This window comes from Limanda limanda, chromosome 8 (genome assembly GCF_963576545.1).
Source record: "Limanda limanda chromosome 8, fLimLim1.1, whole genome shotgun sequence".
NCBI classification, from domain to species: domain Eukaryota; kingdom Metazoa; phylum Chordata; class Actinopteri; order Pleuronectiformes; family Pleuronectidae; genus Limanda; species Limanda limanda.
This window is the reverse complement of record NC_083643.1, coordinates 2,962,315-2,974,800: the sequence shown is the minus strand read 5'-3', so window position 1 is coordinate 2,974,800 and position 12,486 is coordinate 2,962,315. Positions and strand designations below refer to the sequence as shown.

Genomic DNA, 12,486 nt, shown 5'->3' with positions numbered 1-12,486 from the left:
AGGAGCTGAGGGGTCCCAGACAGAGCCCAGACTCCACAACAAGAGGGCGCCCTTCTCTTTTAAACACTTTTATTGAAAAATAAACATGCATCATTCATCAGAGAGCACGAACATTATTTGATTAAAAAATATTTATATACATTTTTTCTATGGGACATGGTAGACTAACATAGATTTTTTTGTTTTTTACCAATACCACAGCCAGCCACTAGATGGCGATCAACACGCTTTGGCTTCACTTTAGGTAATCTGTCATTTTTGTCTATATTGTTTTATACAGTTTATATTTTAAACAGATAAATGCTCCTGACACATTGAGATAAAACACATTAAAACGTATCTTGTTTTATTTTGATACGTGAATTATCAAAGTGGATTTTTTTGATTGGTGAGAAGTAGAATAAAATGTGTTGACTAATAAATGTACAATAAAATAATCCATAAAAACAATATATATCAACAGTGTATTTTCTACTACTTTTTTATTTATTCTCAAATGTATCTATTTATAATTATTTAAATTATCTAATTCTTGAGAGCATGTTGGTGAATATGATCAATATCTAATAAAATAATAAATGATAAAATTCTATAAGAGAAAAAGATCCAGTCTCAGTGAAAAAAAGACAATTATCAAACATTTTTAATAATTTTATTAAAGATTATTTTTAAAAAGATTTGGAGCAGCATAAAACCGAAATGCACGGACACATCACATGAAAACATAACTTAATTAATTTAGTGTTAATTCACATCATGATCAAACATTTAAAGGAGAAAGTGTTTGCTCCTTATTCAAATATTAAGATTCATGTAAACACGTTATTCGTCTCTTCAGGAGGAAGACGAGCCTCATCTTCGTCTTCGTCTCACGCAGCAGCTTCAACGACAGCAGGTTCAGGAGAATCTCCTCTGAATGAGAAGAATGTTCACGTCACGTCTCTGACCAGCAGCTCCGGGCCGTGACATCACAGTTTGAGCTGTGACATCACAGTCTGAGCTGTGACATCACAGTCTGAGCTGTGACATCACAGACTTAGCTGTGACAAGCAGCAGCATTTTTCTGTCCAGTGAGAAGCTACAACACTCACACACTCACTCTCACACACACTCTCTCTCTCTCTCACACACACATCTGCAGATAGGATAACGTTTCCCCCGTGTTCATTAGTGTAAATACCATTAAATATTATTTGACAGTGTTCAAGCACAAAGTGAAACAAATATTAAAACACGCACAAGAAGTCTTGCACTCACACAAAGTGCCCAACAGTGACTAAAATAACGCACATCTCTGTTTTTATGACACAAACTTAAAACAATTCGCACAGTGACAAATACTTTGAGCTTCAGGACGAGCGAGGAGACCTCCTGCTGCTCTACAGGCTCCGCCCCTGTTGCTCTACAGGCTCCGCCCCCTCTCTGAACGGTCCCCACATGGTCCTGTTGCTGTGAACGAGTCGGACCCGACCACCTGCTGCTGCTGCTTCACGTGAGAAACTTTCTGGACCCGAGTCTGAAATCAGCTTTAGAGTCTGCGTTCATCCTCACAACATTAATATTGTTAAAATGCAGTTTCTTTAAAAGCAGTTGGTAGCGTCCGTCCTGCTCAACCCTCACACTCGTGCCTCTCCGGCCCCCCCCAGCTCTCGTCCCCGGGGGCCCAGTGGAGCTCGCGGCCCTTGGACAGCACCACGCTCTCCAGGTCTCGGTCCTCGGCCTTCTCCTTCAGCCTCTGCTGCTCCAGCACCGACACCAACATGTCCCGCTTCTCCACCGTCCTCATGATGGCCGACAGCATCTCCTGCTCCTCCCGCAGTTGGGAGGCGCTCTTCGTCGTGTCTGGAGGAAGAGGAGGAGGAAGTTAACCGACAATTATATCTGATTATCAGTGAGTTTGTTGATGTGCGAGTTTCTTATTTACCTTCGACGGACATTCTGCATCGCAGGTCCTGCTGCAGGCGGCTCTGTGTGTCCTCCAGCTCCAGCTCCTGGGCACTAAGAGGAGGAGGAGGAGGAGAAAAGTGAGTGTCCTCTGCTGGGGAGGAAGAGGAGTCGTGTGTGTGTGATCTGATGCTGCGACTTACAAGATCATGAGTTCAGACTCGTAGCGAGCCAACCGGTTCTTCTCCAGAACCAGTTTGAACCAGGACTGATAGAACCGGGCCTCATCACCGTCGTCTGACTGGGAGGAGTCTGAGAGGGGAGGAGAGGAGAGAGGGATGAGAGAGGTATGGAAGGAAGGAAGGAGAGAGGGATAGAGGGAGGAGAGAGGGATGGAGGGAAGGAGAGAGGGATGGAGGGAGGGGACGAAGGATGGAAGGAAGGAGAGAGGGATGGAGGGAGAGGGAGAGATGAATTAATGCAGCAGGGTTGAAAGTGAAGGACAGAGAAGAAAGAACGACATATTTCAGTTTGAAGTCAATTATCCATATTACAAATAACAAGTCACACACACAGAGACACACAGAGACACACACACAGAGACACACACACACACACACACACACACACACACACACACACACACACACACACACACACACACACACACACACACACACACACACACACACACACACACACACACACACACACACACACACACACACACACACACACACACACACACACACACACTCTCTTTCCTGGAGCACAAACAAAAGCTCTGTACTGTAGAAACAGAGAAAGAAAAGACGAAGCCTCTACAAAGTGTCAGAGTCTATTGTGAGCGGAGCCATTAACTGTGTGGAGGCTTTTAACCACAATGCAACGCTTCTGTCTGAATGGCCTGAGAAGTGCAGGCGCAGGAATTAAAGAGCAGAAGAAGAACGAGCGTTTCACAGCTGAAAAGCACGGAGACGTTTTAAAGATTGAGACGAGGCGTTCAGGTGAAACTGGGACATGATCTGAAATGTCTCGTTCGTGTTAAAGTCATTATGTGAAAAGATGTTTACGAGAGAAAGTTGTGATATAACGAGAGTGTTTTTCAGGTTTCAACCAGAAACTTGTTTATTATTGAGATTTTCACCTTTTATTGAATATATTAAAGTGGTTATAAGGAAATGTAATGTTTTTCTGAGGCTGCTAATCCATAATTCTGCCAGGAGGCTGAAAGGAAGCAGTTGAAAGTGAAGCTGTGTTAAGAGCTGAAACCTGGAGAGACATTAAAATCATATTTGTACAAAAATAAAATCATGATATTAAGAGAAGGAAGTCTCCTGTGTTAAAATGAGGAATATGGAGTATCTTAAGTTAAAATTTAGTTTTATTAAATAACTAAATACTTATATTTTGTCTCATCAGCTTCACATGATCGTCAGTATCAGAACTTTCAAAATATTGTGTAAGAAACTGAGTCTATTGTGAAGAAAGTACAACTCAGACTTTGTCTCTTTTATTGGAGGAGGAAATGGTTGTTGTAATATTTCATCTTTATTCTCAAAATCTCTGTTTTACTCTGTTTTTCAGAGATCTTTGTTCTGTGTTAGAGGCTGAGAAGTCACAATATTACAAGAAAAGATGTTTACGAGAGAAAGTTGTGAAAACCATGTAATGTTTTTCAGGTTTCAACCAGAAACTTTGATACTATTAACATTTCTATGTTTTACTGAATATATTAAAGGGTTTATAATGAAATGTAATGTTTTTCTGAGGCTGCTAATCCATTATTCTGCCTGGATAATAAAAGGAAGCAGTAGAACGTGAAGCTGTGTTAAGAGCTGAAACCTGGAGGGACATTAAAATCATATCTGTACAAAAATAAAGTCATAATATCATGAGAATGAAGTCTCCTGTGTTAAAATGAGGAATATGGAGCATCTTAAGTTAAAATTTTGTTTTATTAAATAACCAAATACTTATATTTTTTCTCATCAACTTCACATGATCATCAGTATCAGAACTTAAGTAAGAAAGAACCACACAGACTTTGTCCTGTTAGTGGAGGAGGAAATGATTGTTGATATATTTCATCTTTGTTCTCAAAACCTCAGATTCTATTTTCTTAAGTATTCTGTGTAGATAGATCTTTGATCTGTGTGAGGATGTTTTGTTTGTACCAGTTTCTCCTCTGATGATCTTCTCTATCGTGACTCCTCTCTCCTCCACGTCTTTCTGTTTCTCTCCCACCTCCTCCAGTTGTCTTTGAATCACCTGCAACAATAAAATCACATTATATCACACAATGAGATTAATCTATACACAGCTATAAAGTTATATTTGAATTAGAAAGAAACGTGCCTGAGCTCTGTGAAGTCTCTTCAGCTGTTCCCGTTTCGTCTGCTGAGCCACGATCTTCTCCTGCTTCCTCCTCTGTCTCTCTGGACACAGCTGAGACAGGAAGACGTTTCAGAAGACGTGCAAATATAAATAAATACAGTTAATAAACTGTCGTCTTAGAGCAGAAAACAAATGATCGGTACCTGAAACTTCTGACGGAGCGGCAGGTTTTCATTCTCATCTTCACTGGAGGAAGGAGCGTCCAGATTCTGTCGACTGGAGGCTAAAGTAAAAAGAATTATAATAAAGTCAGAGAAGACAGTTTTAAACATTTGATGATGAAACTATAAAACAACAGATCTTGTGAATAACGACATAAATGAATCACAACAATTCAGAGTATTAAAACATATTTCCAGTGTATGGAATCTGCGCTGACCTTTGTTTCTGAGGTTTTTGGGAGGGGAGGAGAGAGGGATGGAGGGAAGGAGACGAAGGATGAAAGGAAGGAGAGAGGGATGGAGGGAAGGAGACGAAGGATGAAAGGAAGGAGAGAGGGATGGAGGGAGGAGGGAGGGATGGAGGAGACGAAGGAGGGAAAGAAGGAGAAAGGGATGGAAGGAAGGAGAGAAGGATGGAGGAGACGAAGGATGGAAGGAAGGTGAAAGGGATGGAGGGAGGAGACGAAGGATGGAAGGAAGGTGAGAGGGATGGAGGGAGGAGGGAGGGATGGAGGAGACGAAGGAGGGAAAGAAGGAGAGAGGGATGTAAGGAAGGAGAGAAGGATGGAGGAGACGAAGGATGGAAGGAAGGTGAAAGGGATGGAGGGAGGAGACGAAGGATGGAAGAAAGGAGAGAGGGATGGAAGGAGGAGACGAAGGATGGAAGGAAGGAGAAAGGGATGGATGGAGGAGACGAAGGATGGAAGGAAGGAGAGAAGGATGGAGGGAGGAGACGAAGGATGGAAGGAAGGTGAGAGGGATGGAAGGAAGGAGAGAGGGATGGAGGGAGGAGGCGAAGGATGGAAGGAAGGAGAGAAGGATGGAGGAGGCGAAGGATGGAAGGAAGGAGAGGGGGATGGAAGGAGGAGACGAAGGATGGAAGGAAAGAGAGAAGGATAGAGGGAGAAGACGAAGGATGGAAGGAAGGAGAGAAGGATAGAGGGAGAAGACGAAGGATGGAAGGAAGGAGAGAAGGATGGAGGAGACGAAGGATGGAAGGAAGGAGAGAGAGATGGAGGGAGGAGACGAAGGATGGAAGGAAGGAGAGAGGGATGGTGGGAGGAGACGAAGGATGGAAGGAAGGAGAGAGGGATGGAGGGAGGAGACGAAGGATGGAAGAAAGGAGAGAGGGATGGAGGGAGGAGACAAGGGATGGAAGGAGGGAGAGAGAGATGGAGGAGACGAAGGATGGAAGAAAGGAGAGAGGGATGGAAGGAAGGAGGGAGGCATGGAGGGAGGAGACGAAGGATGGAAGGAAGGAGAGAGAGATGGAGGAGACGAAGGATGGAAGGAAGGAGAGAGGGATGCAAGGAGGAGACGAAGAATGGAAGAAAGGAGAGAGGGATGGAGGGAGGAGGCGATGCGCTGACCTTTGTTTCTGAGGTTGGTGAGAATGGTCCTGATCTCCTTCTGCACCTCCTGCTCCTTCCCATCCACCTCCTTCACCTCCTTCTTCCTCAGCCGGAGGGAGGAGAACAGGTCCAGCCTCCTCCGGGGGAGCGAGCCCATGTCGTCAGAGAACCCGCCTCCCGACTCGCTGCGGCCCCTCAGGGACACCTGCTGCAGCAGAGAGGGCAGGTCCTGCCCGGCCCCCCATGGGTCGGCCCCTAGAGACCCCACCCGGGCTTCAGGCTTCTCCTCCTCCTCCTGCTCCTCCTCCTCCTCCTCCTTCATGGAACTGAAGAGGGAGCCAAAACTGAACGCTCCCTCCGACAGGGGCCTGTGCTTGTGGGCCCCATTTCGTTTGGGTCTCCTGGTGAAGAAAAGACAAATTAGATTAGATTGAACTTTATTGTCATTGCACAGTACAAGTACTACAAGTACAAGTACAAGTACAAGTACAACGAAATGCAGTTTAGCGTCTAACCAGAAGTACAAAAAAGGCTGTAAAAGTGCAGAGTATTGAGCATATTAAAGTGAAAATGTAAATAAATAAGATCTGTACAGTAGAAATATATATGTAAGGAAGGAGAGAGGGATGGAGGAGACGAAGGAAGAAGAGAGGGATAGAGGGAGGAGGCGAAGGATGGAAGGAAGGAGAGAAGGATGGAAGGAGGAGACGAAGGATGGAAGGAAGGAGAGAGAGATGGAAGGAAGGAGAGAGGGATGGAAGGAAGGTGAGATGGAGGAAGGAGGCGAAGGATGGAAGGAAGGAGAGAGGGATGGAAGGAGGAGACGAAGGATGGAAGGAAGGAGAGAGGGATGGAAGGAAGGAGAGAGGGGTGGAGGGAGGAGGCGAAGGATGGAAGGAAGGAGAGAGGGATGGAAGGAGGAGACGAGGGATGGAAGGAAGGAGAGAAGGATGGAGGGAGGAGACGAAGGATGGAAGGAAGGAGAGAGGGATGGAGGGAGGAGGCGAAGGATGGAAGGAAGGAGAGAGGGATGGCGGGAGGAGATGAAGGATGGAAGGAAGGTGAGAGGGATGGAAGGAGGAGACGAAGGATTGAAGGAAGGTGAGAGGGATGGAGGGAGGAGGCGAAGGATGGAAGGAAGGAGAGAGGGATGGCGGGAGGAGATGAAGGATGGAAGGAAGGTGAGAGGGATGGAAGGAGGAGACGAAGGATTGAAGGAAGGTGAGAGGGATGGAAGGAAGGAGACGAAGGATGGAAGGAAGGAAGGAAGGTGAGAGGGATGGAAAGAGGAGACGAAGGATGGAAGGAAGGAGAGAGAGATGGAAGGAAGAACGGAGAGAGGGATGGAGGGAGGAGGCGAAGGATGGAAGGAAGGAGAGAAGGATGGAGGAGATGAAGGATGGAAGGAAGGAGAGAGGGATGGAAGGAGATAAAGGATGAAAGAGAGGAGAGAGGGATGGAGGGAGGAGACGATGGAAGGAGGAGAGAGGGATTGAGGAGACGAAGAAAGGAAAGAAGGAGAGAGGGATGGAAGGAGAGAGGGATGGAAGGAAGGAGAGAAGGATGGAGGAGGCAAAGGATGGAAGGTGCATATCCTTCGTCTCCTCCATCCCTCTCTCCTTCCTTCCATGTATTAAAGTGAAAATGTAAATAAATAAGATCTGTACAGTAAGACATATACATGGAATATTACAGTATTAACAGGAATTGTAAGATATAAGGACGATGAATACACTATGAGCAGGATAAAAATATAAATATATATAAATATGAATACACTATAGGCGGGGTAATACAGTAGTAAAAAAGTAACAGTAATGCAAATGTACAAATGTTCAAATGATCAGTGGTTGGAGGAGGGTGTCTGGCAATAAGAAGTATATGAGTATTGTGCATATTAAAGTGAAAATGTAAATATAATATATATATATGTCAAATAATAACCAGATTAAAATATCAAAAGAGCTGTTTTAGACTGATGAAGTATTTCACACGTACATTGGGACTGCGGTGCTGGAGCTGTCGGGGGGGTTGGTCCCACTGAACCTCCTCCTGAAGGCACTGGCTATGAGCTGGAAGGTGGAGTGGGAGGAGCTCTGGCTCTGGGAGGAGTCTCCGTCCAGGTCCTGGTTCGAGTCTGAGTGAAGCTGATCTGCTCCCGTCTCTGAAGTCACCTGATGAAACATCACAGGGCAGAAGAAGTGCAGTGGAGTTAATTAATTGTATCTGTGTGACATCTAGGGTTGCAAAATTCCGGGAATATTCAAAGTGGGAAACTTTCCATGGGAATTAACGGGAATATACGGGAATTAACGGGAATTAACGGGAATATACGGGAATTAACGGGAATAAACTGGAAATGTTGTGGGTAATTTATTCTAACTGTATTTACCTTGTCATATACAGACATAAATATAAACATTTTGTTTTTGTCATAGGCTGATTTGAGCCCTGAGGAAACTTTGGGCACTTGACTATATGCTTCTGCATCGTTGTGTCATTCTTAACATAGGTCTTTGCACAGTATTTGCAAATGTACACAGCCTTTCCTTCTACATTGGATGGGGTGAAATGTCTCCACACATGAGATAGTGCACGTGGCATTGTTCTGTAGAATAAGATGAGAAAAAAGTTTGTAAAAAAACACTAATGCAATGCCAGAGATATAAATAGTTCCAAACAATTGGAATCGTCTGTAAACATATTTTACAATTGATGGATAAATGAATGGAAACTAGATGAACAGATGAACAATCCATCCTCACTAGCCCTGCTGTAGTGTGAAGGATGCTGGGAGTTATCTGTGCATGTGATGGAAGAATGCACAGTGGAGGCTTGAAACTCAACGTTCCATACATCTTTAAAATAGAGTTTTGAATGATGTTTTTATTGCTCAGCGTTTAATTTGCGTTTATTTTTTTCAAAATTCCCAAAATTAATTCCCGTGGAAAGTTTCCGGAAACTTCAGACTTCACAATCTGTCCAGGTTTCGTTCATCTCTTAAAAACAAGCTAATAAACACGTGGAGGCTTCACCTGGACGTCCTGCTGCTGTGGAGCTGTGGCGTCGGTTTCTTCAGGCGTGAACCCGACGTCCCAGTTCAGCAGCTTCTCTTTGTCGGCCACGGAAATCTTCAATCGAGTCTTTGGAGGTGAAACTGTTGTTGAAGCTGCTTCTTCTCTCTTCTCGCTTCCGTCCGGACGAGTCTGCGGCTCCGAAGTCTTCAAACTGCCACCACGGTTCTGAGAGGGTGGAAACAGAAAGAGTCAAATTCAAGTCAGAATATGTATTATAATCAATAATAAAGAAAAGCTGTTAATAACTCAACGTACAGTTTGTATTTCTGCTGCTGTGATCTCCTCAAAGTCTTCAGGTACAGTCTCTGGTGCTTCTTTGTCCGGAGGTTGACTTCTGTGGAAGCGCTTGATGAAGATCAGCGGGAAGGCTGCACACACACAGACACACACACACACACACACACAGACACACACACGCACAACAGACGTTCAACAAACGTTCAAAATAAAATACAACAAATACTGGATCAGTTGACTACAGACCAGGAGAGAATAGACAAAAAAGATAAAGACTAAGTATTGACTCTGAGTCTTTGTCTTTGTGTAAGACCAAGACAGATGTTTTATTCACAGCTGCACAGATGAAACCTCAGTGACCTGAAGTGTTCAAAAGACAACAACACTGACCTCTAGTGGTTGAGATGTAGCATCACAGCTGTACCCTACTCCTGAGGCATCTTAGATACCTTAACACTAATAATTATAGTATTTAAAACCTAATACATACATTTGCACTGTATGTACAGTTTATAGAGAACATATGTATATATTATATATGTGGACTTTGGAGCTGAAGCTGCAGAAATAAATCAATAAAGACTCAAATTGACTTTTGGCCTCAGATCATTTGGCTGTAAATTATCTTTGGAGAATCAAACTACAAATATCTATGTGTTGTTAGTGGAGATCAAACACTAGGCGCCAGAAGATAAAAGCAGAAGTTACTCACTCGCTCTGATCTTCTTCCTCCATCGATTGTTCTGTTTGGTGTTTGAACCTAAATAAGACACAGGAAGGTTTGAATATCATATCAAAATGTATTCAACATTTAACAAGAGGTTATGATTAAACTGTAAAATATCAAACATCACTTACACTTCTCTGTGACAAGGGTTTAAAAATGACATATTATGAATCATTGTCATATTTATTTATCTATATATCGGCCGATCAATAATTAAGAGAAATCTTTTACTGCCTAATATCTGTATCTGCATCGCCCTCAAAGATCTATCGTCTATTGTCACACAAGTTGAAGAATAGACCCAAAAAATACATGTATAATTAAAAAAAAAAAATCACATTATATTTTATAAGATCAGTAATGAAGACAAGATGAAACACACCAGTAAAAGCTAAGTTATCGCACGTACAGAAATGTGTATCGGTTTGTGTTTGTGTGCGTCTGTGTCTGTGTGTTTGTGTTTGTGTCGAAAGTTTAGTGAAGGAAAACTGAGACATAAACTGAGAGCAGGAGAGAAGCTACAGTTTATAAACCACACCCTGATTTCCCAGACACAACCAGGGGAGGGGGGAGAGGAACCAACACAAACACACACGCACACACACACAGGCGCACACACACACACACACAATGAAGTCGGTCACTGGTTACAGTTCAGCCAGTTTAAGATTCTCCCTCAGGGAATATCATGTTCTCCAGTAATAACAGAAGCTGAAACTCATTAGTGCAGAACAGTGTGTTTGTTAAAAGCTTTGAGGAAAAACAACAGAGTCACATTCTTGGTATCTAACGACCAGAGATTCATATTTTCCCTCATATTCTTTTGTGGGTTTTGAAACATGAACCCCAGGCCTCAGTGTAGGAGCGTCACTGACCTTTGGCTGCAGCGTCGTGACCTCTTCCCGGAGGCGCCGCGGCGTCGGCGTCGGTTTCCAGCGCCTCGACGCCCGTCTCCGTGTCGTCAGGAACTCGTTTCTGAGATTTATCAAACTGCTCCGAGTGAAAACCGGCAGCTGCACCTGCAAATAATAACAATATTTAGATATTCACTGGTGTTAAATTCATGCTAAGCTAATTTAACATCGTAATAATCACATGCATGCTTCTCTTTTTATGCATTTCATTACAACTAATGATAAAAAAAACCAGTGTAGCAAGAGTGGCAGGAACCAGAAATACACACGTTCTAATTTACTCCTCAAACAATAAAATGTATTTACACACAATAAAAACATTACAGTTTACTCATTCTACACAATGAAGTGTTAAGATCTTTTAACAGCACAAGCACTGATAAAATAAATGACATGCTCATAGTAGAGTACTCACAGAAAAGCATCTTCCAACAACATCCTCCAATGTCTTGAGACAAACTTAAATAACCAGAAGTTCCAGTAACGAGACTCTTTTACTGGGATGTTCTTACTTCTTGGTCAATATCGTTAAAGGAGACACGTGATGCTTTGTCAGTGTTTCTTTCCTCTACTTTGTTATTTAGGTTTTTAACTCCGCAAATTGTCCAGGATATTTTTATTTTTCACTTTCTTTGCAGCCTTTTCCATAATAATCCATTCAATCTATGACAAGTAACAGATCAGGTCACAGATTAAAGTGAGATTAAAGGAAGAGCTGCTTCTAGTCGTGTATGTGAAAGTTCTGCAAAGTTAAAAAGACCAAAGTCCTGAAAGGTAAAACTGTGGAAACCTTCAGTCGACATAAAAACTCAATAAAGGTTTAGTTTGTCCAGTCTGGCCTTCTGTAAAAAACATGGCTGCCTCCGTAGAGAGGATCTGCTCCTGATGTAAATATAAAGTATTTATATACAAACGACTCATTCTAGGGTAAAGAAAACAACTCTTTGTACAATTTGGATGAAACACACAAGTGGAAACATCACAAGGATTATTTTATATTTAATTTCTGCTGATAGATCCTTTTCACCTGAATCTTACACACTGAACCTCTAAAGAAACAGGAGCTGAAACCAAGTGTTGGAGCGATGACTGAGGAAAGAGAAGAGTTTAAAAACCTGGCACCAATAAGACGTCACCACAGGAGAGGACAGAGAAGACCCAGCAGCCCATGAAGAAGCCGACAGGAGGAAGTTCACTTCACTTCTGTTCAGGGCGACTGAGAAACTCAGTTGATTTAAATATCGATTTTAACTGAACAAAGTTTGATTATAAGCTTTTTGCATCGAGTCTGTTGTTGTTGTTCTTCCTTTTGCAGCTACATTTAACAGTTGGATTGTTTTTTAAAAAGCCGTTTGACGAAGCTGAACAAACGCGCTGAGCTTCTGTTCAGATGTTGCAAAGCACTGATGTTATTTGTGGAGTTAACGAGCGGTGATTAACGAGCTGTGATTAACGAGCTGTGATTAACGAGCTGTGATTAACGAGCTGTGATTTGGGACGATGATGCGTTCGAGTGACGTTAGATCAACGCAGGAGGTGGGGACAGGATTCGGCTCTTTAATGATGAAGTTGTTAATCATTTTGTTAGAAGATCATGAAATTCTGTGACGCTTAACATATAAATAGCATGGTTAACTTCAAATCAATCGGTTCCGTTTCTTAGAATCAGTAAAATATCCTAATCCAGTTAATCTGCAACAAAGGACGAAGCAAATTATTTATGAAATCAAAATCGAT

General features: G+C 42.8%; 1 protein-coding gene across 1 annotated transcript in view; it reads right to left on the bottom strand.

Moving 5' to 3' along the window:
* Nucleotides 1-688: 688 nt before the first annotated feature.
* The window catches only part of mical2b (microtubule associated monooxygenase, calponin and LIM domain containing 2b), a 33,527-nt gene continuing 21,729 nt past the window's right edge, over nucleotides 689-12,486 (bottom strand). Inside the window, exons 25-36 of the mRNA XM_061076426.1 lie at nucleotides 10,711-10,854; nucleotides 9,821-9,874; nucleotides 9,127-9,239; nucleotides 8,830-9,036; nucleotides 7,793-7,968; nucleotides 5,813-6,195; nucleotides 4,425-4,504; nucleotides 4,243-4,332; nucleotides 4,062-4,155; nucleotides 2,088-2,196; nucleotides 1,925-1,998; nucleotides 689-1,842 (exon numbers count right to left, since the gene is read on the bottom strand). Of these exons, the coding sequence (XP_060932409.1) occupies nucleotides 1,610-1,842; nucleotides 1,925-1,998; nucleotides 2,088-2,196; nucleotides 4,062-4,155; nucleotides 4,243-4,332; nucleotides 4,425-4,504; nucleotides 5,813-6,195; nucleotides 7,793-7,968; nucleotides 8,830-9,036; nucleotides 9,127-9,239; nucleotides 9,821-9,874; nucleotides 10,711-10,854 (1,757 nt within the window). The 3' untranslated portion in view covers nucleotides 689-1,609. The remainder of the gene's footprint in view (nucleotides 1,843-1,924; nucleotides 1,999-2,087; nucleotides 2,197-4,061; nucleotides 4,156-4,242; nucleotides 4,333-4,424; nucleotides 4,505-5,812; nucleotides 6,196-7,792; nucleotides 7,969-8,829; nucleotides 9,037-9,126; nucleotides 9,240-9,820; nucleotides 9,875-10,710; nucleotides 10,855-12,486) is intronic.